General features: G+C 42.4%; 1 protein-coding gene across 1 annotated transcript in view; it reads left to right on the forward strand.

Moving 5' to 3' along the window:
* LMBRD2 (LMBR1 domain containing 2) overlaps positions 1-25,120 on the forward strand; it is a 1,695,734-nt gene that overhangs the window by 1,455,446 nt on the left and 215,168 nt on the right. The window contains exon 15 of the mRNA XM_044069969.1: positions 3,080-3,126. Within this exon, the coding sequence (XP_043925904.1) occupies positions 3,080-3,126 (47 nt within the window). The remainder of the gene's footprint in view (positions 1-3,079; positions 3,127-25,120) is intronic.

Here is a 25,120-nt window from a genome sequence, read left to right on the forward strand (position 1 = left end):
CATTAATAGAGCCTATACAAACGATAGAATACATTGGTGCCAGGATAAGCACACTCCAGGGCAAAGTTTTCCTGACCTCGGAGAGAGTTCAAAACCTCAGGATACATGTCTCCCTGATTTACCATTCTCATCTCCCGACAGCAAAATCTGTATTGAGGACCCTAGGCTCGATGGTGGCGACCATAACTCTCCTTCTATGTGCCCGACTACACATGCAGATTCTTCAGTGGACCTTGGCAGTTCAGTGGTCCCTGTTGCATTTACCACTAACCTATCCTATCCACCTAAGTCAAGTGTGTCGGTTGTCCCTCATATGGTGGATGAGCTCTTCGGACATTTTGGAGGGATGACCCTTCATTCCACCCCAGCCTAAGCCACAGTGACCAAGGATGCCTCCCAACTCAGGTGGGGGGGCATCGTTCGGGCAGGACAGTCCAAGGCCTGTGGTTCTCCCATGGAGACCAGTTTGCATATCAGTGTCCTAGAGATGAGGGCTGTCCTTCTAGCATTGCAGGCCCTTCATGGCTTTCTTCATCTGGGGACGATTACTATTCAGTCGGACATGTCAGTAGTCTGATACATCAACAAACAGGGAGGGACCAGATCTTATCCCCTTTGTCGTGAGGCCATGAGAGTGTGAGAAAGGACGATCTCCACCGGTCGCTTTCTTATCGCAATGCACATTCTGGGATGGCCCAACATTCTAGCGGACAGGCTAAGTCAGACCATTCTGATGCCTTACGAGTGGTCTCTAAATCCTTTAGTAGCGGAACAGATCTTCAGCGAGTGGGGTCAACCTTGCTGCAATCTCTTCGCATCTCCTTCCATCGCGAAGTGCAGTAGGTTTTTTGCTCTGAACCCATCGCCGCGGGAGTCCCCCAGACACACTCTAGTTCATGCTTGACCTCCCGGTCTTCTGTATGCTTACCCTCCAGTCCCTCTCATCCCGAGGTTTCTGCAGAAAGCTTGTCGACTGAGGAGCAAGATGATCCTCATTGCCCCTTTTTGACCTCGCCAGGTATGGTTTCCCTTCCTATGGTCTCGCCTTCTGGCTCCACCTTGGATCCTAGATCCCTTTCAGGATCTGATTTCACACCCATCGGGGGTGCCTCATCCGAATCTGGACAGCCTGAAGCTCATGGCTTGGCTGCTCCAGTTCCCGTGATTGCTAGGACTCCCAGACTTTCCTCCTCAGTTAAGTCTGTTTTGGTAGCTGCTCATAAATCTTCAACCAGAAATGTTTATCGCAGCAAATGGAAACGTTTTTCTTTTTGGGCCTCTCAGCAGAGTTTGGATCCTTTCACAGCTCCTATTTCCACTATCCTTGATTTCCTAGCCGATATTTTCCAGCACGGGGCTAGTTCTTCTACTGTCAAAGTTCAGTTGGCTGCCATTTCTCATTTTCATGTGGGTGAGAATTCTGCATCCTTGGCATCTTCTAGACTGTGTAAAGCCTTTATTAAAGGCACTTTTTAGTACGTCCTCCGGTCAAAAATCCTGTCCCCCCATGCTTCTTCAAGCTCTGGTTGCTCCACCTTTCGAGCCTGCTGCTACTGTTGATCTAAAATTTCTATTGTGGAAAACAGCTTTTCTTGTCACTGTTACCTTTGCTAGGAGGGTCTCGGAATTGCAGGCCTTATCCATAAAATTCCCGTACATGATTTTTCATAAAGATAGAGTTTCCCTTCGCACCAATCCATGCTTTCTTCCTAAGGTGGCATCACCAGTCAATATCAATCAGACTATAAATGTGCCTGTGTTCTTTCCCAATTTTACCAACAAAATGGACTACGAACTACACATGTTGGATGTTCACAGACAGTTACAATTTTATTTACACAGGACAAAAAAATTTCGTAAATCTGATCAATTGTTTGTTTCATTCTACAGACCCTTTTTGGGCAAACCTATTTCCAAGGTCACGATAGCTAGATGGATTTCTTCATGCATCTTGCAGGTCTACAAGGACAAAGGCATGTCTCAGCCACGTCAGGTTAAAGCTCATTCCACCAGGTCCATGGCTACATCTGCAGCTTTCTGATCTAGGGTATCTTTAGATAACATTTGCTCAGCAGCTACTTGGTCTTCATCTCACACATTTATTTCCCATTATAAATTGGATTTGACATCTAGAAGGAGAGCACCCTTTGGCTCCGCGGTGCTCAGGAATATCCTTCCATGAGGGCCACCCAGATGTTTAGTAGCTGCAGACTCTGTCCCACAGGTTGAAGACCAAATGAAATAAACTACTTCAGATAAAGAAGTTATGTACTCACAATAACATTCCATCTGAATAGTACTTAATTTGTCTTCAACCATCCCTCCCTCCTTCCCCCGGACCTTTGGTGCATGTTCAGCCTGCAGGCTGTAAGTATAGGTCACAAGTATGTTATCAGGTCGGGTTATAAGTGTAAGTTTAGCAAACTCGATCTGGGGATGGAAGGCAAGGGAGGTGGATTATGGGTAAGCAGAGGAGTCTGGAGCTCGGAGATGATGCTAGTAATCTTTGCTGGCTCTGATTCGACATGGGTTCGTATTCCCACAGGTTGAAGACAAATGAAGTACATCTACTCAAATGGAACGTTGTGATGAGTACATAACTTCTTTTTTCAGTGAATTTTGCTGGAAAGTTTTGTATAACATCTTGGTATTGTCCAGTGCATCAGCATCACTTTTGATTGCTTATTTGTATTTATTAACTGAGTTTTCAAATTGATTGTTTTGATGTTGATAAGAATATGCATTCAGTAGATGTTTAAGGCTGGGTGCTGAGGTGTCATTGCAGTTAGATATTACATAGTGTTATACAGTTTGTGTGTAAATATTACAAAAAAAAGTTTAGTCTGGTAGTGTTTTTATGTAGCACTAAGCCGAACTTTGGGAAATGAAAGCATCTTGTTTTTCTGGTTGCATCAAAAAAAAATCCTTAAATAATGCATATGCTATTCTGTGATACATTTCATGTGGCATGACATCACGGTGGGTTGTAGTATTCCCCTTTGTTTTTAATTGACTGATGATTGTTGTGTGCAGACTTAAAATGAATAACTGCATCAGATAAAAATATCTTTGGTTTCAGAGAAGAGAAAACGTCAACGTCTAGAGGATGGGGAAAATAGAAGAAAGGTAAGAATTATTATCCACAAAATCATTTTAAGATTAGCATACAGTATATGTTGGGTTATGTGACAGTATTTTAAATTATGTGGTTCAGTAAATTTGTGAAATTAAAATATATACTTATAGTATCTGTGTGCATGCATTTTCTTCTGTTTTATACTGTCTGTGATTATCTTTCTAGGCAGATTTGCTGTTAGGTTGATCCCAGTGGACAGGCTGTAAGCTTTTATGGTGATATATATGTGGGTTTTGTAGTAAACATAAGTAAACAACAGGAAACCAGGAAGAAGTAAGGCAAAAAATTGCCATCACAGAGCCATAAAGTAATAAAAACAGTGTGTGTGTGTGTGTGGGGGGTGATGGTACAGTTGACAAATCAAGGTGAAAGTAGTGTTAGTACAGGTTACAGTTATCTTACCCCCATAATTCATGGAAACAGTCTACCATCCACAAGTCTGACAAATTGACACGGTAATGAGATCTAGCTGTTTAACTATTAAGAAGACTAACATCTAAACTAAAGGATAAAAAAGACACACAGACAAACCATTCAGTAAAAACTGCAAGAAAAACCCAGGCAGCCTATTTTTTCAGTGTGCAATACCTTAAACCTCCTGTAGGAAATCCCCATTGGATATATGCAAATGACCCGTTAAAGACATCAAGTGCTTCAGCTACATGGCTTCTGAATGTCCATGACTTTTTTTTTACTTTTTAAGTCTTTATGGTTATATTCAAGCCTGTAAAGCCAAACCACAATAGCTGTGGACATGCATGTTTCGGCCTTTTTATTGACCACATCAGCACAGCATAAATGGGTAGTTGAGCTATAGTTCAGGGTCTCTAAACTCGGCTGATACCCATAAAGATTAAGGCGCCTGCAAAATTCCCAACTAACATTAAAACCAAAGGGTAAAAAGGACACACAGACAAACCATTTGGTTTATTGGCCTGAATGTAACCATAAAGACTTAAAAAAATAAAAAAGTAATGGAGAGTCAGAAGCCATCACACAGTAAAACACTAGCTTGGCCAGGTTTTTCTTGCAGTTTTTACTGAATGGCTTGTCCACAGATGACCTTAGATCTTGAAGGACAATATCTAATTCTAAGGGGGACTTATTTATGTAGTAGGTGCAGGGGCGGTCTTGTTTCCAGAATGGAGCAGTACTACTAATCATTGGACAGAGTTTTAGACCATGGTCCTAATACCCTGAAATGTTATGGTTGAGGCCTTTTTGATAACATAGGTGTCTTCTAGTGAGTTGACGACTGCTCTGACTTTGCCATCATTGGCAGACTTAAACAGCTGGACATCCTTAAATATTAAACTACAAATATAAGGAAAGGCAGAAGAACTTAGAAGATATACAGCTATATGTAAAGGAAAAGTACAAAAGAAAAAAATGTAATGATGACCCAAAAAAGTTTTATAAAGCATTGGAAAACAAGGCAAAAGGAATTTAAGCAGTACCAAAAAAGTAGATACATTTTGGAGAAATATCTATGAAGATCCTGTGGAAGATAACAAAGATGTTAGATGGATAGAAGAAGTAAAAGAAAGAATAAGAAGTTCAAATGTACAGAATATGAAATGGGATGAAGTAACAGGCAGAGAAACTGAAACAAAGTTAAGAAAAAATCCTCTAACTGGAAAACCCCAGGCCCAGATGCATCACCTAACTTCTGGCTAAAAGTATTAACATCTTTACATGAAGATTTAGCCATGAGTAAGAACTGTTTTTACATGAAGATTTAGCCATGAGTAAGAACTGTTTGTATGCACACCCCAGGCAGACACCAACCTGGTTAACAACAGGAAAAACAATGCTCCTAATGAAGAGCGAACCTGCAAGCTATCCTAAAAACTATAGACCAATAACTTGCCTTCTAATGACCTACAAACTATACACTGGAATTGATGCCGACAGAGTTTATAATAATTTAGAAGAAAACTCAACCATGGGAATCGCGCAGAAGGGTAATTAAAGAAAGTCATATGGAACAATGAATCATTTGTTATTAACTCATTCACTCCAATGGAGCTCAGGAATTTTGCACTGTAACTTCCAATGGCTGGAGCCTAAATCTTTTGACAGAATCAAATTATGTCAGATGAACTGAAAGCACAACTGTAAGTGGTCAAAACTTTTTTCAGATGGCATAAGAATGTAATTTGGTATTGGTAAATGTGCAAAAGCAACCTTTAAAGCAGGAAAGCTGCAGCACCAAGAAAACATCTGTTTGGGACAGGAATGTGATTTAAAAGAACTTGAGCAAGAGGGAGTGTATAAATATTGGGATCAACAATAAAACAAACAAATGCAAATAAAACTTAGTAAGGAATATTTAGAAGACTTAATACTGAAAACAGTGTTGACATCTAGGAACAAAGCCCAAGCTATATACCATTTTGTTCTTCCTGTCCTAATGTACAGTTTTGGAGTGATTGGCTGGCCCCAAAAGGTGGTGGACAGTTGGTCAGGAAAACAAGAAGGATGCTTTATGCTCATCAAAAGGTATGTAAAAGTGAGTGCATACCAAGACTATATATTCCCAGTTCTGAAAGAGGTATAGGCCTCCTCGAAATTGATTACATTATAGATCTGCATTCATAGGACTGCATACATATCTGCTGACCTCGCAAAACCCAAACATAGTGAAAGTTTTAAAACATGAGGAGACTAAGTCTTAAGATTTCTTCCATGTTTAGTTTAGCAGAAACATATTGGCGTGAAGTAGGAATGGAAATCAAACCAGAAATAGATACAACTCAGGCAGCAACTGAATGTACCAAAAAGCAAAAGAAAGCAGGTGAAGGATCAGATGAGAAGGTAAGAAATGTGGAAAATGCATAAATATAGTTGCAGGTATAGAAAACTCTTGGAACAACCTCATGCTGATTAGGATCAAATGCAGGAATGGTTAAGGAGAGGTGAATTTAAACCAAAAGATGAAAGGTTAATAATGGTGGCGCAAGATATTGGATTTAGGTAGACATTGACTTACAACATCCATTGAACATGTGGGAAAACCAAGAAATGTAGGTGTTGTAAAACAGAATTGGAAGCAGTTGCAAATCTTGTTGCTTGTTGTGATATACTAATGGCAGAAGGACTGTGTACTAAATGGCATGATAATGTGGTGAGACTGCTGCATTGATGATTGTGCAAACATCGTAATATTGAAGTAGCAGAGAAACACTGGAAGCATGAGCCACAGAGCATTATAGAAAATGATGAAGTTTATATTATGTGGGATGATCCATTACCAACAGTTCAAAAATAAATGTGAGAAAATCAGATGTAGTAGTCCATGAAAAGAAGAGAAAAGTAACATTGATCATTGAATAGGCTACACCCAGTGACTATATTACAGAGAGACACAAAGTCATAAAATACCAAGATTTGCAGGCAGAAATGAGGGCAATGTGGAAGAAGGATATCCAGACAGTTCCAATAGTAGTAGGAGCAACGGGTCTTATAAAATAGTCGTATTTAGATATGTTACCAATAATGATAAAAAGAATTTATAGTCGTATTTAGATATGTTACTGATAATGTAACTCCATATGATTTGCAGAAGGAGTCATTACTGGGTACATTGTGGGTGCTGTGAAGAGCACTTCTAGCTAACATCAAAGACTGAAACAATTTCATGAACTTTAATCATCCCTGACTTAGGAATGAGGTCTATTCCCATCATGGTATTAGAAACCCAAAACACTTGGAGAAACAAAAAAAAAAAAAGAGAGAGATCCTTGATGTCACACTGGATGAATTTAGTTCATACTCTGCTTTGCACATTTTGATCTTTTGCCTTATAGGTTCATAGGTTCATACTAGGCTATCTGCCCTAGGACATTTACAAGCCTAGCCAGAGTGTGTTTGGCTTTCGCCACCCATTTTAAATTAATTTTGCTATGCCCTTTTTCGAGGTTAGTATACTGTGCCTCTGTCTAACAGTGACACAGAAGTGATACCTGGGGTAAACCTACGATCTCCCATCCACTCATCAAGATTCCTCTTGAAGAGAGTCAGTGAAGGACTCTGCCTAACCTGGACTGGGATTTTATTCCAGAGTGAAGGGAGCCTCTGGGTTATGAATCTGTCCCTCCAGCATGTCCTATTTATTTCAGTGCTGAGGTTCAAGTCTCTCGAGCGCGTAGCTCGATGGGATTTGGATTTTCTGAGGTGCAGCATGTCCATTAATTCTGAGTTGGACATGGCTTTATATGTCAGGCAAAGATCACCTCTGAGCAGGCGGTATACCACTGAGTAGAGCTGGAGTTTCTTTAACCGGGCAGCATATGGTATCTGTTTGAGCCCTTTGATCCTCTTGGTGAGGTATTTTTGGGGTCTTTCCAGTTGCTGCAAGTGTCTGGTAAGGTACATCACAAAAGGGGCATTGTACTCAATTATGGGCCTGATGAGGGATGAGTAAAGAGGCACGATGACCTCCCCTGATCTAGATGTGAATCCCTTCATGATTAGGTGGGCTATATAAAATGTTTTTCTAACCACTTTGGCCAAATGGTTGTCAAATGAGAGATTGCTATCAACTTGGGTCCCCAGGTCCCTAATTACTTCTTCTGTACTTAATGGATTACCACCTATGTGGTAATTTGTGGGCACTTTGTTTTTGCTGAAGGGGATGACTATACACTGTTTGAAATTTAGCTTGAGGCCATGGCTCTGGCACCAGTTGTCGGTTTCTGTGAGGCCCTTTTGGAGGATGCTTTTGTCGGCTGGAGTGTCGATTATGGCGCCCACTTGGTCAGCCACAGTCCTTCCATGTTGGCCTGTACCTCCGAGAAATATATACCGAACAAGAGAGGTCCCAGGACTGAGCCTTGTGGGATGCCACTTGTAACCGGTTTGGAGTCTGACATGGCTCCAGCAATTCTAACCATGTGGGTTCTGTCCTTGAGCCAGTTTGCAACCCATCTAGTGACATAGGGGTTTATATTTAAGCTGGTGAGCTTATCTATAATGCCCGAGTGGGGTATTGTATCAAAGGCTTTTGTGAGGTCCAGGTAGGCTGTGTGGACCACCTGTCCTCGTCAATGGCCTTGGTGACTGTTTCAAAGAAATCAACCAGGTTTAAGAGGTAGGATCTGCCCGTAACAAAGCCGAACTGGGTCTGTAGGTCCCCAATATCTTTATTTATGAGGTCCATGATGATCCTTTCCATAGCTTTGCAGACCAAGCTAGTCAGGCTTATGGGGCAATAGTTTCCAGGATCCGTTGAGGCACCACCTTTGTGGAGAGGGACCACTGTTGCTGTACGCCACTCTTTGGGTACATATCCTGTAGTAAGGCTGAGATTGAACAGTAGTTTTATGTTTGGGTTTAGCTCTTCCTGGAGTTCATGTAGGACGCAGCCCGGGACACCGTCTGGTCCCATTAATGCTGTGTTTTTTGCTTTGGACAGGGCAGCTCTTACCTGAGCATCTCAGATGTCAGGGGGGCAGCACTCTGCTGGGATAGATATTTGCCCTTTTGTTGGGGGGAGGGAGACGTTTGCGCTGAACCTGTCAACTAGGATGTTGGCAATGTCTGTGGGTTCAGTGTATTTTTTGTCATTTTGGACTAATTCTGAGGATATCTGGGAATTCCCACCCAGGTTCCTAACATAACTAAAGAAAGCCTTGTGATTATCCTTAGTGTCCTGTGCAATTTTTCTCTCGAAGCTGGCCTTAGACGATTTTATGAGTGCCCGTAGTTTTTTGCTAATACTGATCAGAGATGCCTTCCCTTTTTGGGATTTTGCTCTATCATGTAGTAGCTTCCTCCTTCTATTGTATATTTTGTTTATGGCTGGGGTCCACCAGACAGGACATCTGCCTTTGGAGGATTGGGACTTGGTTTTATTTGGGATTGCATGATCCATGCATTCCTGAAGGTGTTCATAGAATGCGTTTATAAAGGATTCTGCGGTCTGGGCAGTATTTTCCACAGGCCCGAGGGCTTTGAAGGATTCCACCTCGGTTTTGAGGAGTGTGAAATTTGCATTAGAGAAGTTTTTCACTGTGGTTTTCAGGGCAGGGGGTGGAGTCGGGATGTGAATATCCAGTGACATTAGTTTATGGTCTGATCTTACCAATGAGGGATACACTTCTGGTCTGGAGCATAGAGTCCCCATGTTGGTCATGATCAGGTCCAGTATGTTTTCCCCTCTTGTGGGAGTGGTAACGAGTTGTTCCATAGCATTTGAGTTTATAAATTTTATGAACCTTTGGGCTAGGGTGTTGGAGCTAGAGTAATGCTCCCAGTCTATGTTTGGGTAGTTGAAGTTGCCCAATATAATGGTGTTTGAGACCTTCATATTTTCCAGTGTTCTCAGGTATAACCTGGTAAGCATTACTCTTAGTTTCTTATCCCTTGTGATACCTATGGAGGTGTGTTTGTCTTTTGAGCCTTGCCTAAAAAAGGCACTATGGGAGTAGCAAGAGCCTTTGCCAATATCCGAAAGCCCAGGGGTGACAGGTGCAAGCCGTCCCTAGCGAAGCATCGTGGCTTGTCGAGCATGTCATCCCAGGCTGACAGGCATTGGCTCCCCTTTGAATGACACCAATACTTAAGCCAATTGTTGAAATTGATCATCTTGTCTTCATATTGTGGCATCATTCATGGTGAGGGTAAGATGCTACTCAAGGTCAGGGTCATACTGGCCTGGGCTACATGCACAGAGAGCTCCTCTATGTCTCTTTTTATGTAGTCCAGGGAGGTACGTCTCAGGTCATTCACACCAGCATGGACAATGACTGAGTCATATTTGTGCTTGCCTTGAAGTGACCTGAGTGCTTGTCTTATGTGGCGGATCCTAGTGCCCGACAGGCAGCTCACCGTGACCTTCTGCTTGTTCAGCCTGATGAGCGGGACGTCAGTGTGCCTGATGATAGAGTCACCTATTAGAAGTGTATCAGGTGTGTTGTTTAGCCTTAAGGGCTGTGACTGTTCGGCACACTGGCTTTGTGAGCTATGTGTTGCACGTGTTTTGTTTTGGGGTAGCGGTTGCTTGGGTGTCTGCTTTGGAGGTCTCTGCTGCTTAGGCAGATTTTTATTTAGAGCCTCCGAGTATGTTTTTGTGTGTTTATGTGTTTGGTTTGCTGTCATGGTAGGTCTATGTGAGACTGGAATTGTAGTGAGTGTGGTTTCCTTCTCCTCCTGACTGGTTTCGCCAGTACTGAGTTGAGAGAGCTTAGCTTCCAGTTTGGCTATATGGTTGCATCTCTCACATGTGTTTGAATTTGTTGGGAGGAGGAGAGGGTTGTCTGTGTACCTGAGGCAGTTGTAACATTGCCTCAAGATTCCTAGATTCACCAGCTGGACCGGAGAGGAGATTGACAACTGACCTTTGGACATGCTAGAATAGTATTGGGAATTCCTTTATAATTGAAAAAAAGGGCTAATGGGGAACAAGATACTCAAGGAGAGTTTGTGAGGGTGTAGTGCTTTTAATTTTTTAGTGCTGACTTATATAATTGCTTTAGTGAGCAAGTGCCAGGTAAGTTAAATGCAATGTGTTACAGGTAACTTAAATGCAAAACCGACAAACAGTAACTTTCTTTCAAGTGAAACAATGAAATAAGTATAGTGAGCAATGCAGATATCACTAGGGATCCACAGATGCTCTGAAAAGCCACATTTTAGGTGGAATTAGCGTTTCAGGGAAATAACAAGCAAACAAACAACAAGCATACAAACAAAGCTAGATTCAGCAGGCCTGGATCTAGTCTATGCTACAGCAAACAAGGTGTACCAATTTCAGTAAGAAACAGTTCAACTATGCAGGCACTATAAGCCTTTAACCAGAAATTCCCAGCTCAGAAGGGCAGAGTCCAGCCTCTCCTCCCACAAGAGTGCATACCACGAACCTTCTTAATGTAAAATAACTGGCCTGAAGCCCAAGTACTTAAACCAGAACTAATACACTTTTAGAATAATAGACACTGAGCCCTCAATCAGCATTTCCCAACTTAGAAGGATGTAAGCTACCTGTCCTGCCACCACAGTGCAGGCCACAAACCTTCCTAATGTAAAACAACTGGTCTAAAGCCCAAGTGCTTAATCCATAAGACTTAGAATGACAGCTACACTTTAATCAAGTTACTACCAAGCAGTAATAAATACAATTGAATACTTTAAAGAATGCCTGGATTAGTGCTCAAGTTATACAAACAAAGCTAGAATCAGCAGGCCTGGATCTAGTCTTTGCTACAGCAAACAAGGTGTACCAATTTCAGTAAGAAGCAGTTCAAACATGCAGGCACTATAAGCCTTTAACCTGAAATTCCCAGCTCAGAAGGGCAGAGTCCAGCCTCTCCTCCCACAAGAGTGCAGACCACAAACCCTTCTAATGTAAAATAACTGGCCTGAAGCCCAAGTGCTTAAACCAGAATTAATACACTTTTAGAATAGTTTTTCAGTTACCTTTTTGAGGTTACTGTTAGAGTTGGGAGATGTTAGTTCTGAAGGGTAAGAAGTCTGAAACTGAAATGTAGTTCAATAAAAGATCTGTACGACACTGATATGCCTCTAGTCTGCATGATAGGTCAGAATACAGAATGAAATGGAAGCCAACAGAGTACCTGAAATACCAGTACAATCATAGGAAATGTTTACAGTTGTCAGGTGTGCCCCCCCCACAATCCTATGTAGAAATGTAGTAACATGTACATGTGGGTATAATAACAGTGGAGCACAGATTACCTGAGATGGCCAAATTAGCAGGATAGATCGGTGCACATGTACATTATGCAGGGCTCTGTGTGTTGTATATTGTATGAAAGTGGTCAGCATGTAGGCATGGAGGGTTGCGTCCCGGTGGCATATGGCCAGTACTGTGGATGACAGGGCCAAGTTATAACAACTGTAGTGCCAAACACAATGCATCCCAGCAAGACCCAATCTAGCAGTAATCCATACTAATTGTTTGGATGTAATATCTGCCACTATCTGAAAGATGGACATGGCATGAATGTGGGCCCAGACATACACACAGTACACAGGTGGAAGTACCCTAGACAGAGAGTGTATAAAATGTTACTGTCAAATGAGCACACCTTTGGAATTGTACATACAGGTTAGCAGCACATTAGTTGTCTGTGTAGTATGGAATATTGATGTAGTCTCGCCAAACACTGGCAGGCCACAAAAAGGCACAGTTATGAAGTACTGAAAAACTGCTAATGTCCCCGCACAAGCCTGCATAACGGGAATGCCCCATGTGTATCTGTGAGTCAGCTGCAAGAAGCTTCCATAGCACACATGTACTCAACTCACCCCACCATCAGCCACAGGTTCATAACAGGTCATATGCCTGCTGTTGGGAATGAGTACAATATGACCCCCACTTCTGTATGGGAATACCCAGAGAATGCAGCATACTGAAGAGGTGTCCCATGCGGGTGTGTCCCTAGCTGTAAGCAGCACCCTGCCAGCATCCACAGCAATGCGTTAATAAGGACAGAAACTATTGCCATTAACACCTTGCACACCTACCCTGTCACCCCAGGGGAATCCAGTGGCATGCAGCCTGGGACTGTAGGAGTGACAGAATGCACTGGCCTTCTACAGAAGTTCTGCATCACTACCAAATGCCCTACAGTCCTCTGTCAAAGGCCTGTGTCTCACCCGTACTGCCAGTGTATGTTATTTCATGGAGTCCCAAATAATGACATAACATAGTCCACAGAACACAAATGCAAGGCCATGTCGACAAATCCCAGTAGCATGTCCACCATGTCCTACTGCATGAACTAAGGACCAACCCCTAAGTACTGCTGGGATGAAGTGATAACTATAGGATACTTATCAGATATCGCTCGCATAATGTTAGGAAGAGGATAGAGTAACAGAGGTGGTGGGGGGAGGGGCAGAAGCATGGACGCCATGGAGTGTGTGAAGTCTGAAACTCTGTGTGCCTATACTATCCCTGCTTGCAAACCTAGGAATGGGTGGCTACAAACCTGCTCATAAACCACAATGTGAGGAGGAAATGATATATGAGCCCTGCCTCTGGGTAACCTCTGTGAATCTGTACAGCTGAGAGGTATGGCCACAGCAGGATATCGTTTATTTTTTTATAATTTTATTTAACATTTGTTGACCGGGAAAGTCCAACTAGATTCCACAGATCCTGTTTTCAGCAGAGGCCCGGGGAGATATGCTCCAGAAGCATGTCTTTAGAATGTGGGAGGAAACCGGAGTACCCTGAGGAAACCCACGCGAACACAGGGAGAACATGCAAACTCCACACAGAAGGCACCCCAGCTGAGAATCGAACCGGAGAACCTCTTGCTGTGAGGTGACAGCGTTAACCACTGCACCACTGCACCACCCAATGGTAATTCTGTCATGTCAATAGATGTACAAGCATGGGATCTTCAGCCACCACAGTACAAAGGTGATGGCTATTTACAGAGACCCATCAGCAAGTGTCTGCAGCTCCCCTCCAAAATGGCATGGTTGTGCACAAATAAATAGGTTGCAGACCACAATACTGGACACAGCTTCATTCATCTTGTATTCCCCAGGAAATTACTACAAGCAAGTAAGTATATCTGTCAGTAGTTGACATAATACATCACAGTGTAAAACAGTACATATAACTGAATATCTCTACTAACACCAAAACCATGTAGCTGAAGTAGCACAGACCCAATTAGTTACAGTATCCCACTATCCTTTGCAACTCCATATTGTCAACCTATCTACAGATATCCTGCAGAAACAAGTTGCGTAGCTGTAGGTGTAGAACACAAATGCCTGCATTGGAGTACAACCTACCTGGAATGGATTCACACATTCAATACAGAAGGTCATACTGGGCATGCTCTCACACTTAACAGAAATGAAGCCCATGTCTGCCAACAACAGTGGACTATACATATCTGTCAGTTGCAGATGTCTGTGCACACACACCACATTGCACACCAGTGATGCTTTGCACACAAATCAGATAGGAATACACACATATATCCAAGGACAACACACTATAATAGGTCAAACATACACAAACAGAGATGTGGTGAAGAGACAGTGACAAAGAGCTTCCCATCATGAGGCCTGTCCCACCCACCACCCATCCAATTGGCCAATATCACATGATGTGCCAATATCTATCACTGTAGACATTTGCTTCTGGTAGCCCTCAGCACTATAGTGTCTGTGGTGCTTATGATAACTGTGTAACATGACAGTACAAGTCATTATTCATCTAGCAGTCGTATACACAGTCCTGTCAAATGTAAAGTTGTGTGTGACTGAGTGTTGTGTGTGTTTCCAGAGAAATGTATTATGGCCCATTCACACACACTACACTCCCCATTGCCCTAGTTTAGCTAGCCTGCTGATGTCAATCACTTTGAAATACCCCTTTGGACAATGATCATCCCTATAATCTCTGTGGCACATGCAATAACTGCATAAAACTATAGTGTAATGTACTAGTTAGGTAGGAGTTCTAATCCCAGACATGGCAACTGTGAAATGTGTGTGTATGTGTGTATGTTTGCTTGTGTAGGGAGCAATGATTTTGAGGCCATTCATAGACACTACCCCATTGCCCTACTTTAGCAAGGCTGCTGATATCCTCCACCTTGAAAGACACCTTTGGACAAGGGCTAGCCCTATAATCTGTGTGGCACATACAATACCTGCATAATGCTATAGTGTAATGTACTAGTCAGGTAGGAGTTCTAATCTCAGACATGGCAACCGTGAAACTGTGTGTGTGTGTGTGTGTGTGTGTGTGTCTGTGTGTGTGTGTGTGTGTGTGTGTGTGTGTGTGTGTGTGTGTGTGTGTGTGTGTCTGTGTGTGTATACAGAGATTAATGATTTTTAGGCTATTCATAGTCACAAAACCTCCCATAGCCCCACTTTACCAAGCCTGCTGCTGTCATTCACCTTGAAGTACACCTTTGGACAAGGGCTAACCCTATAATCTGCGTGGCACATGCAATTACTGCATAATGATGTAGTGTAACTTACTAGTCAGGTAGGAGTTCTAATCCCTGACATGGCAACTCTGAAACTGTGTGTGTATGTGTAGAGTTTAATGATTTTGAGGCCAGTCACAGCACCTCCCATTGCCCTACTTTACCAAGCCTGCTGATGTTATTCTCCTTCAAATACACCTTTGGACAAAGGCAAGCCCTATAAGGCCCATGGTGCATGCTGTAAGTGCAGAACAAAGTAGTAACAGTTGATACACAGCTATGGGTTTGAATCTCATCTGTGTCATGTGTTTATTTTGGTACATATGTATGTGTGTACCTCAATGATTTTGGCCCCATTTACAGCCAGTACACATCTCAGAGCTTGAGTTTAGCAGTCATGTAGATAGCATCCACCTTACAAGTACCTTTTGTGATGCCCAAACTATGTCAGGACAGTGGTGCATGTGGTAAATGGGAATGACCTGTAAAGGTTGTTAGATAGTGGTTTGAACCCCGTCACTGGCAAAAGGAAATGTGTGATTAGGGTGAAAGTTTTGTAAACTCTCACCAACTACATCACCCAATGCTAGTATTTACAAGGGCTGGTGATGTTCCTCACCATAGAAGTACCTTGGGACAACATTCATCTAACAAACTTTGTGGTGCATGCAATAAATGAGGTACACTGTGGTAGCAATACTTAGCTAGGTAGGGGTTTGAATCTCAGTACTGCCAAGTGTATGTGTGTCTGTGTGGGTCTGTCATCAGTATCATGTGTGGAGATTTCTGTGCTTGTGTAATGACAGGAGGCATTGTGGGGTGGGTTTTGCTAAATCATTATATTGAGGGCCTACTATATTTCACAATCTCCACCTTACAAGGACAGCAGATGTCAAACAGCCAATAGGCTGGTGTACACAATCCGTAACCCCACATGTGATATAATGGATTGGTGAACAATATGGGTAACCCTTGTAGTACTCAGAGAACACTCCCCACCCATTTGTCCTACGTAAACACACTTGGTTGTTGCTGTATTGCACCTCTCCTTTCTTACTTTGTCTCTGTCTCACTGTCTCTCTCTCCCTCTCTGGTGTTTGTGGAAAAGTACAAGTGTTTGCATAGGCAGCAGCTTGACTATTGTAAGGAATGCTCATGATCAGCTGATGGCGTATGCATGAATAGCAGTCCCCCACTCGCTAATTGCATGAGGAACAGCTGTGGTAGCATTCCATAACCAATTGCTTGGAAACACACTCCAATAATTAAGCACTTCATGTGGGTGTGGGCTCTTTTCCTTCACTGTGAGCAGTACTGCATGTGGATGTTTGACAAACAGCATCGCAGAGGTTATTTGGAAATACCTTTGCAACATACAATGTGCAGACAGACCAACAAACAGGAGGGGGAAGTTCCAGACATGGGGACAGAATGTGAGTAATGCTAAGTTTAAGAGTGTTAGGTAGTTCTAACCAGTGAAGTTTTCTAGATTGTTAGTGGTGTGTGTGTATATAGGGGGCATGTTATTAAATCTAGCTATATGGTTATAGGTAGTAGAGATAGTTTGTTTTTTTTCTTTTTTTAAGAAGGAGAAAAATCGGTGAGCATAGAGGAGTGTAGAAAGGAGGTGAGTCCTAGCAATGGTTAATTTCAGATGTATGGGGGGGAGTTTCTTAATTCTTCTTAATTGGACCCGTTTCTTGTTTTTCATCAATTAATGGTCAGATTAATGTGAAGTGTCATTTTTAAGCTTAGGAGCTAAGCACACAGTGAGAGTTTGTGTGTGAGAGACAGGGTCAATTTTATATTTGGATATGTTGGGAAAGATGGAGGAAGGAGAATGAAGGGAAGGAGAATGATTTCTGGGGGGGGGAGGAGTAGGAGTATTTTTGGTTTGGATGGGTTGGCAGTTCCAAGAACAAGAGTTTTAAGAACAAGAACCATTTTTCAACTAAACAGTTTTAGTTGGATGCTTGGAGAGTTTCGAGGGAGTTGACAGTGTCAGTCGGAGTGTGGTGGGAGTCAATATCGTGCAATAATGCATAAATAATTGTGGAGAAATAATATAAATAATAGAATAATAGAAGACCAGAGGATAGAGGGATTTGGAGGGGGGAATTTGTGGTATTTTTATATAGGGGATAAGCATTTTTATGAGAAAGCACAGCTGATTTCTATGAGAAAGGTAGTCATTAAACCAATCTAATGTATCTCTTGCTAAGGGTAGTATGCCCAGTGTGCGGATCAGCTGTTGTTGATGATTCTACAAGAAAGAGAAAGAGGGAAAGAAGGAGAAAGGCATTAAGGGTTTTGTTAGATTGTTGTTATACGGAGTCAAGGAAGGAGGAAGGAGGGCAGTTTGAGGGGCGAAAGGTTGAGCTGTGTGGTGTGGTCGTGGTTGGGTGATGAATAAGATGGTAATGATCTGTTTGTTTGTGTTTGTTTTAGTTTGATTGCTAGTTTTGATGTATGAATAGTATAGCTATGGGTCTGTCTGTCTGTGTGTGTGTAGATTTGTAGAAGGAGGGAGAGAGAGATAGATAGAGATTTTCTGATTTTCCAGATATAAGATATAAAAGAAATGGTAGTAGGCTACATGTTGACCAAGATGGAAACAGGGTGAGCAGTAGCCTCAGATGCAATTAGTAGGGTGGAGGCTGGGGTTCAGGTTGGGGAGGTTTTGGTTTGAGTGAGGTTTCAGGGTTATAGGGTAGGGGTATAGAGGGCAGGGGCAGGTTGAGTTGGAAAGTGGGTTGTTGGTTTGCCAGGGAGGGGAGGGTGAGAGTTGGTTGGGTTGGTTGGCCATGGACTCTGTTGGCTCTAAAATGAATTAATTTAAGGTGCTATTTCTTTAGAATCTTTAATTTTCAGGGGTAGGATGAAGGAGGTGGTGGGAAACCGGAGGTGATTAAAACCGTTTTTTATTCTTAGATTTTTGTGGTGTTTATTTTTAAGGTGGCAGTAATAGTTTTTGTTTTAATAGTTTTGATTGCTATGCTCTGGGATTTTTTGAGAGAGAAAGATGATGCTTTTTTTTGGGGTTTTGGAGGCCTCCATTTATGCCAGGCTTTTGTTTTGTTTTTTTTTTTGGCTTTGTTAGTTTATTTTTAGGTAGGCTTAATTTTATGAGGTGCAATTTAGTGAGACGCTTTAGTATTCTTAGGTCAAGTATATTAAAAGGTGCACTTATCTAAAATAGTAACACTATCATCTAAAGGTAATGTTTTTAATGTAAGATCTGCAATGAATTGATTTGCATGAAATTGGTACAGTCCAATTGGGAACTGACAAAATTCTTACTGTTCCTGACTGATTGATTTTGCAGTAGGGTACTTGTGTGACACAATAAAAATAATAAAAGTAATCAGGTAGTCACTAAGGTCGTTGGGAAGGGTATAATTCATTGGGGCCTTGTTTGTAAGTTTCCAGTCAAGGATGCTCTCTTTGTTGGGCAGTTAGAGTCTAGGTGTGGGAGAGTCTTAGGGAGAGGAGAAGTGAGTAGCTTATGAGGAGATAGTTAGAGGATTAGGGATTAGGGAAGATAGGGTTGAGTTTTTTATGTGCTCGCTTCTTGGATGATAGTTTCTCAAGCCAACTAGGTTTTTTAACTAGGGGTAGGTAATTTTTTTTCATATTTTTATTTGTTATTAGAGATCTTTACTTTTTTAGGTTAAAGGTTTATTATTTAGTTCTTTAGGGCCATTAGTTGCTGGTTGTGTTGGGGGTTCTTGTGGGTCCCTGGGTGAGGTTCAGAGTTCCCTGAACATTACAGCTATTCCCCCAATATTTCAATCCTCTCATCTTCCTATCCTGATGGCAGATAGAGGCCCAGCTTTTCTGTACCTAGTGCAATTATTAAGCTTAAAAAGCAAGGTTTGTCTGGAGTGTGATGAGGAGTTGCAAGAGAGGTAAGCTGTTCTGTAGTAATATATTTCTGGGTCTGAGATGGAGGATGAGGAGGAGTTGGAGGGATGGAGCCCACATCTTGAGATTTCTTTTCTAAGTCAGAGTGATTTTTTGGGTTGGGGTGGATATCACCACATCTTGAGATAGGATTTTTAAGTTTTTGAGTTTTTTAGTTTGTTTTTATTTGTTTTTTTTGTTTTTTTGATGAGAGGGGTTTGGGTGTAACAGGGTTGGGTGGGTAGGGGGTTTGATGGGTTATTTTGTGGAAATTGAGGTGAGGGGTGTTGAGTGGAGGAGGGACAGGTTTGGAGAGAGGTAATATGTGATAAAAGAAAGGAAAGGGGTCTGATATGGGTTTATCTTAGGGTGGGATAGGAAGAGAATGAGAAGAGATAGGGGGTGGGAAGGGAGGGAAGGAGGAGGGAAGGTGAGAGAGGGTTCTACATTTAAGTAATGTTGGTTTAACAGGGTTTGTGTGGATATGGCCGTTTTACATTATTTGAAGTCTGGCATGACATCATTATGTGGGTGAGGAAAGTCTCACGTGTAGGGCTATCTGAAGACTGTCCAGAGTTTGGAGTCTTACATGTGTTTTGTTACTCACACATTTCCTGCCTGTAGATATGCAGTAGCATACTCTGATGACTACAGTCAATGCATGCTGACAGCCATGTGAGTTACTGACTTCATATCCCTCAGAAGACATTTGACACAAATCCTGGTGCACCAGGTAATGTTAAGATTATCACAGTACTATGTCAATACTGGTGCTGTGTTTGTGCCTCCGTCCCCCCATGTCTGTCACCTTTTGTCCATATGTCATTCAGTAAGAGGTGCATATCTACAGTACATCATTATTTACTGAAATCATACCTAGTAACAAGTTAGTGAGATATCAGAGTACTAGACATGTTATGTATAGTACACCTCATGTTGCGGTACAGAACCTGGACATTCTGTTGTAGTGTGTACAATATTGAGGTCTGTGTACTTATGGTGATTGTTGACAGAGTGTGTATTGAGCATATGTTACCTGCCCTGTGTACATACTGTGGTAGATGTCAGTGTCCTTGTTCCTGTTCTATCAGATGGTGCATGCTACCCCAGGTGATGGTACCCTAAGTGTACATGTTTGTAGGGCCAGACCAACACATGTCCTATACCACAGTCAGGTATCAGATTACACTGTGTAGTGGCTATTTGTAGGGTTACTGTGTGAGTGGTTCATATGAGGGTGGTTTTGGTCACACAGTACATATACTGTAATATTACTTAGGCTTACCTTAATTTGAATGTGACTGGTTGTGGGTATGCACTTTCACACTGGTGTCTGTTACTCCATGCTGTTACATGCCTGCATTGCCTGCTGTATTTGCAAATACATGTGTATACCCCCCATAGGACACTTACGTCAATGTTGTGGCAGTCTACCTGTAGTTTGCACAGTGCTGTCCGACATGCCTAGCAGATCAGTGTGTTTACCTACTGTGATGTTATGTCCAGGTATTTATCGGATGAACTGTTGCCTGCCCACCAAACACTTGTACTTTTCCACATCCACCATAGAGGGAGAGAGAGAGAGAGAGAGACAGTGAGACAGAGACAAAGTAAGAAAGGAAGGGTGCAATACAGCAACAACCTTATTAATGTTGGGTATGTCCAAAAAATCAGTGGGATGGTGTAAAGATGTATGTCACTAAGTAGTGTGTAGTATGTGGCCTTGGGACCTCTGCTCCTCCAGTTAATATGTGTTAGGACAGACAGGAGTGGGTGAATGCATCAACTATGTGAGCTTATCTATTCTGGTATTTTTGTGATATCCTCAATTACATGGCTGTCAACATCCACTTTGTGATGTGTGGTACACACATCTTGCATTAAGGAGGTCAGTGTATACCTCTGCACTGACCAGATTGTGTCAGACTGTTCACGTTTATTGGTCATGCCTCTGCTGTATTCCACAGGATCAGTACTGTGATTAGTGTGGTACTTCACTATGCTGATCTTATGATGTCTTTTTGTTACTAATTGTGTACCTAGAAGTGACGTCCCACACGACATGTCTGTTAACACAACCCCTGTTACTGTAGCAACATTCCACATTTATACCTGCAACACTTACATGACATCCCCTTGCAGTAAGAGGTTGTGACCATTGCTGCTGCAGTATGACTCCAGTACAATGTTATGGCCATTTGATATATGTGTATATATATATATATATATATATATATATATGTGTGTGTGTGTGTGTGTGTGTGTGTATATATATATATATATATATATATATATATATATATATATATGTATATATATATATATATATATATACGTATGTTTATTGTGTTTCACTGTTGCAGCCATTACACTTGGGTTATCCTGCTGGCAGGCTACCCGCAGTCGGCCTGAATTCCAAAGTTCTGGTCCGGCGTCAGTTGCTGTCGCCTCTTTCCTGACGTCAGAGCACCAGGGGCATAAAAGATGCAGCTGACGCCATTTTCTTCAGTCTTTCTTGCCGTGCGGTGCCCGAAGCAAAAGCATTTCACAAGTGCCGGTCCGCCGACTCCTGAGATTTTCTAAATTGAATTTCAGATCCGAAGTCCTCTATAAAGCTAAGTACCCCGTTGGGGAAACTTTTTTTCTTGCTCCAGACCGATGTCAGAAAAAGTTAACAATTGTATTTCTTGTGGGAAGCAAATACATCATAAGGATTTTCATTCTTACTGTATTCCTTGCCCAGGCCCTGACCACGACGTTGCTGGTTGTCGGTTTTGTGCTAGATTTAACCAACGCACTATTAAGCGTCTGTATGATTTTGCTTTTCATTGCTTTGGCCGAAGGTTTTACTACATAATGCCGTCAGAACAGCTGATGACCAGAGTTCATAAAAAGCACAAGGAAAAAGAAAAAGACAGGCATCCAAGGTCCAAAACGGATGACGAAGCCTCTTCTAGGCCAGTCACCGGTTCTCAGTGAGGCACTTTCGCAGCCCCTGACACCCGCTACCTCAGAGCGACAGGCCGCCTCTGACTCCCACGTGGAGACAACTAGGCCTCTGGATACTCAAGGTATTGGGCCTTCGGAAACTAATCCCTCAGATAGGTCCGGAGCCACTGAGCAGGCATCGGCTTCTGAGAGTGTTTTTAGACCTACACAGCTTTATATCAAGCCAACTTCTGCTTCCAAAACAAAGTCTAAAACAGTTTTAAAGACAAGGAAACAAGTACAGCATTCTCCAAGACAGACTTCCATGCCTAAGAAACAGATGCTCAAAATGGCCGAAGACCTAATTACTTTGATCAGGAGTTCCCATCCCCCTCCTGATAAGAGGCCTAGGCAAGACACTGAGTATGATTCCTGTGATCAGGTTTCCATTTCCTCTGACTCCTCTTCAGACCAAGGATACTCTATTCCTCCCTATGAGGATTCTGATGCTGAAAAATCTATTCCATCAGCTTCTCCTCCTGAGGATTACTCATTTGGGGAAACCCTGCATACCTTCTCCTCCTGAGGATTACTCATTTGGGGAAACCCTGCATACCATGAGGGAGCATTTCCACTGGGAGAGCCAAGATTACTCAGACTCTAAGAAAAAGCTCAGAGACTTTCTTTTACTACCTCAGCACAGACCTCTTGCTATTCCACCTGTTCTAGACATTGTAGATGATGTATTTTCAGAGTCAGGCCTTTCTCCCGACTCTTTACCTCCTGCACCTGTTAAGCCAGGCAGGTATTACAGGGTACCAGATTCACATACATTTCTATATAAAAACCCTGATGCTAACCCAGAAACTATTTCTCATGGTCCCAAAGGGGTCAAGGCTGCTACTGCAAAAAACCCTGTCCCCTCAGATAGAGATTCTAGGGCTCTGGACAGATGAGGGAAAAAAGTTTACACTTCTGCTACCTTGGCTGTAAGGGCTTTAAATTGTCAGTTTCATATGCTTAAATATCAGCAATACTTAATGTCTCTGCTAAAACAGAAAATGTTGACAAATTATGAATTTTCTGAGAACAAGGAAATGCAGGATTTATTGCATGCAGCTGAACAAGTGCGAAAACATACTTTGCAATGTGGTTATGATTCACTGGAGACCTCTTGCAGGGCCGCTGTAACAGGTTCTGTCATTAGAATGCATGCTTGGTTAAAGGAACAGACTCTGCCTGATCATGTTAAAGCAAAATTATTGGATGCTCCATTACAGCATGATACTTTATTTGGTGTTAAGGCAGAAGAGGTGTTGAAGAAAATGGAGGATAAAGCTAAATCTATGCAGACAGTAAAGGATTTCTTACATGTACAGCCACCCAGATTTAGCAGGAACTGGCCTTCTAAGAATTGGTCCTTTCCCATGTCAGACAGGCCACAAAGAGGCAGATACAGACACCCTAGAGGCAGACAACAGCCCCAGGGCTCATACAGGCCCAAACAATGGGGTACTTGTACCTCCAAAAGCGGAGAAGACAAATCACAGCTGTATAGGAAACAGTCCCAGTGACTTCCCTCTGCCAATGCCAAGCATTTATCTTTTGGCAGCACCCTTAGGGGGAAAGCTAGCACTTTTTTCACAAAATTGGCACATGATTACCCAGGACAAATGGGTCTTAAATATAGTCTCTCAGGGCTACAGGTTCCACTTTCACACCCTTCCAAAGGCAAAAGGTATGCCAGACCTTCCACACAATCAATGGGCAGAGGCACAAAAACAATTTTCATCTCTCATGGACATGATGGCTATTCAGCCAGTGCCTCAACAAGAGCAGGGACAAGGATTTTACTCAAGACTTTTCTTAGTACCAAGAAAGGACAAAGCATGGAGACCAATTCTGGACCTGTTTATTCCAAATACTTTTCTGGATGTTCCGAAATTCAAAATGTTGACTCTGCAGCAGCTTCTGCCCATGCTGGGCAAGAAGGCTTGGCTTGTAACTTTGGACCTCAAACAGGCATACCTGCATGTCCCAATCAGACAATCTTGCAGACGATACCTCAGATTCATAGCTGGCTCAATGCACTACCAATTCTCTGCACTGCCCTTTGGCTTATCTACTGTGCCCAGGGTCTTCACAAAATGCCTGGCACCAGTAATTGCATTTTGCAGACAAAGAGGAATTCAAATATATCCCTAATTGGATGACTGCCTTATTCAAGCAGAGACCAAAGACATTCTACTAAAGCATCTGGCATTTGTAAAAAGATTACTAATTTGCCTAGGGTACACAGTAAACGAAAAGAAATCAAAACTAGTACCCTCTCAAGAGATAATATTCCTGGGTGCAAGCTTAAATACAACTGCCCAGATGGTTATTTCATGCCAGACAAACAAAGACAACTGACTTCTTACTTCGAAAGCATGGCAACAAAAACCCAGTTATCTGCAAGAAAAATTCTGCAGGCTCTGGGCTACATGGCCTCCTGCATTCTGCTAATTCCATATGCAAGACTGCATATGAGGAAACTACAGTGGTATCTAAAAAGTGTTTGGACTCAACATTGCCACAGCGTGGAGTCAATAATTTCACTCATTCCCTGCCTACAACAGGAGTTTCGATGGTGGGCACAGGCCTGTCACCACAACAAAGGACAGCCATTCACTTTACCCACAGCCAGGCAAACACTAACAACAGATGCTTCAGTTTATGCCTGTGGGGCCCACATGGCAGGAAAATGTATTCAGGGCACATGGTCCCCAAGCCAAAGGCATCTTCACATCAATCAAAAAGAGATGCTAGCTGTACAAAATGCCCTGACAGCCTTCAAGGACCTACTTCATCCAGGACAACTGCTGATAAAGAAGGACAACACCACAGTCATGTGGTACATAAGCAGGGGGGCACACATTCCTACCCCCTCTACAGGCAAGCCATGATTCTGTGGAACACAGCATTGACTTATCAAGTATACCTGCAAGCACAATTCCTGCCAGGAAAAACAAATGCACTGGCAGACGAACTAAGCAGAAACCTCATGGACCCTCATGAGTGGAAACTGGATCCACAAATCTTCAGCATGATAACAAGGAAATGGGGATGCCCAGACATACATCTTTTTGCCTCCCCTCACAACTGCCAACTTCAGCACAAGGACTTATCACAAACAGGCATGGAAAGTGGATGCTTTGTCATTCAGCTGGAATAACCTTACAGTGTA

Source organism: Protopterus annectens, chromosome 1.part0 (genome assembly GCF_019279795.1).
Source record: "Protopterus annectens isolate FY-2018-M chromosome 1.part0, PAN1.0, whole genome shotgun sequence".
Lineage (NCBI taxonomy): Eukaryota > Metazoa > Chordata > Ceratodontiformes > Protopteridae > Protopterus > Protopterus annectens.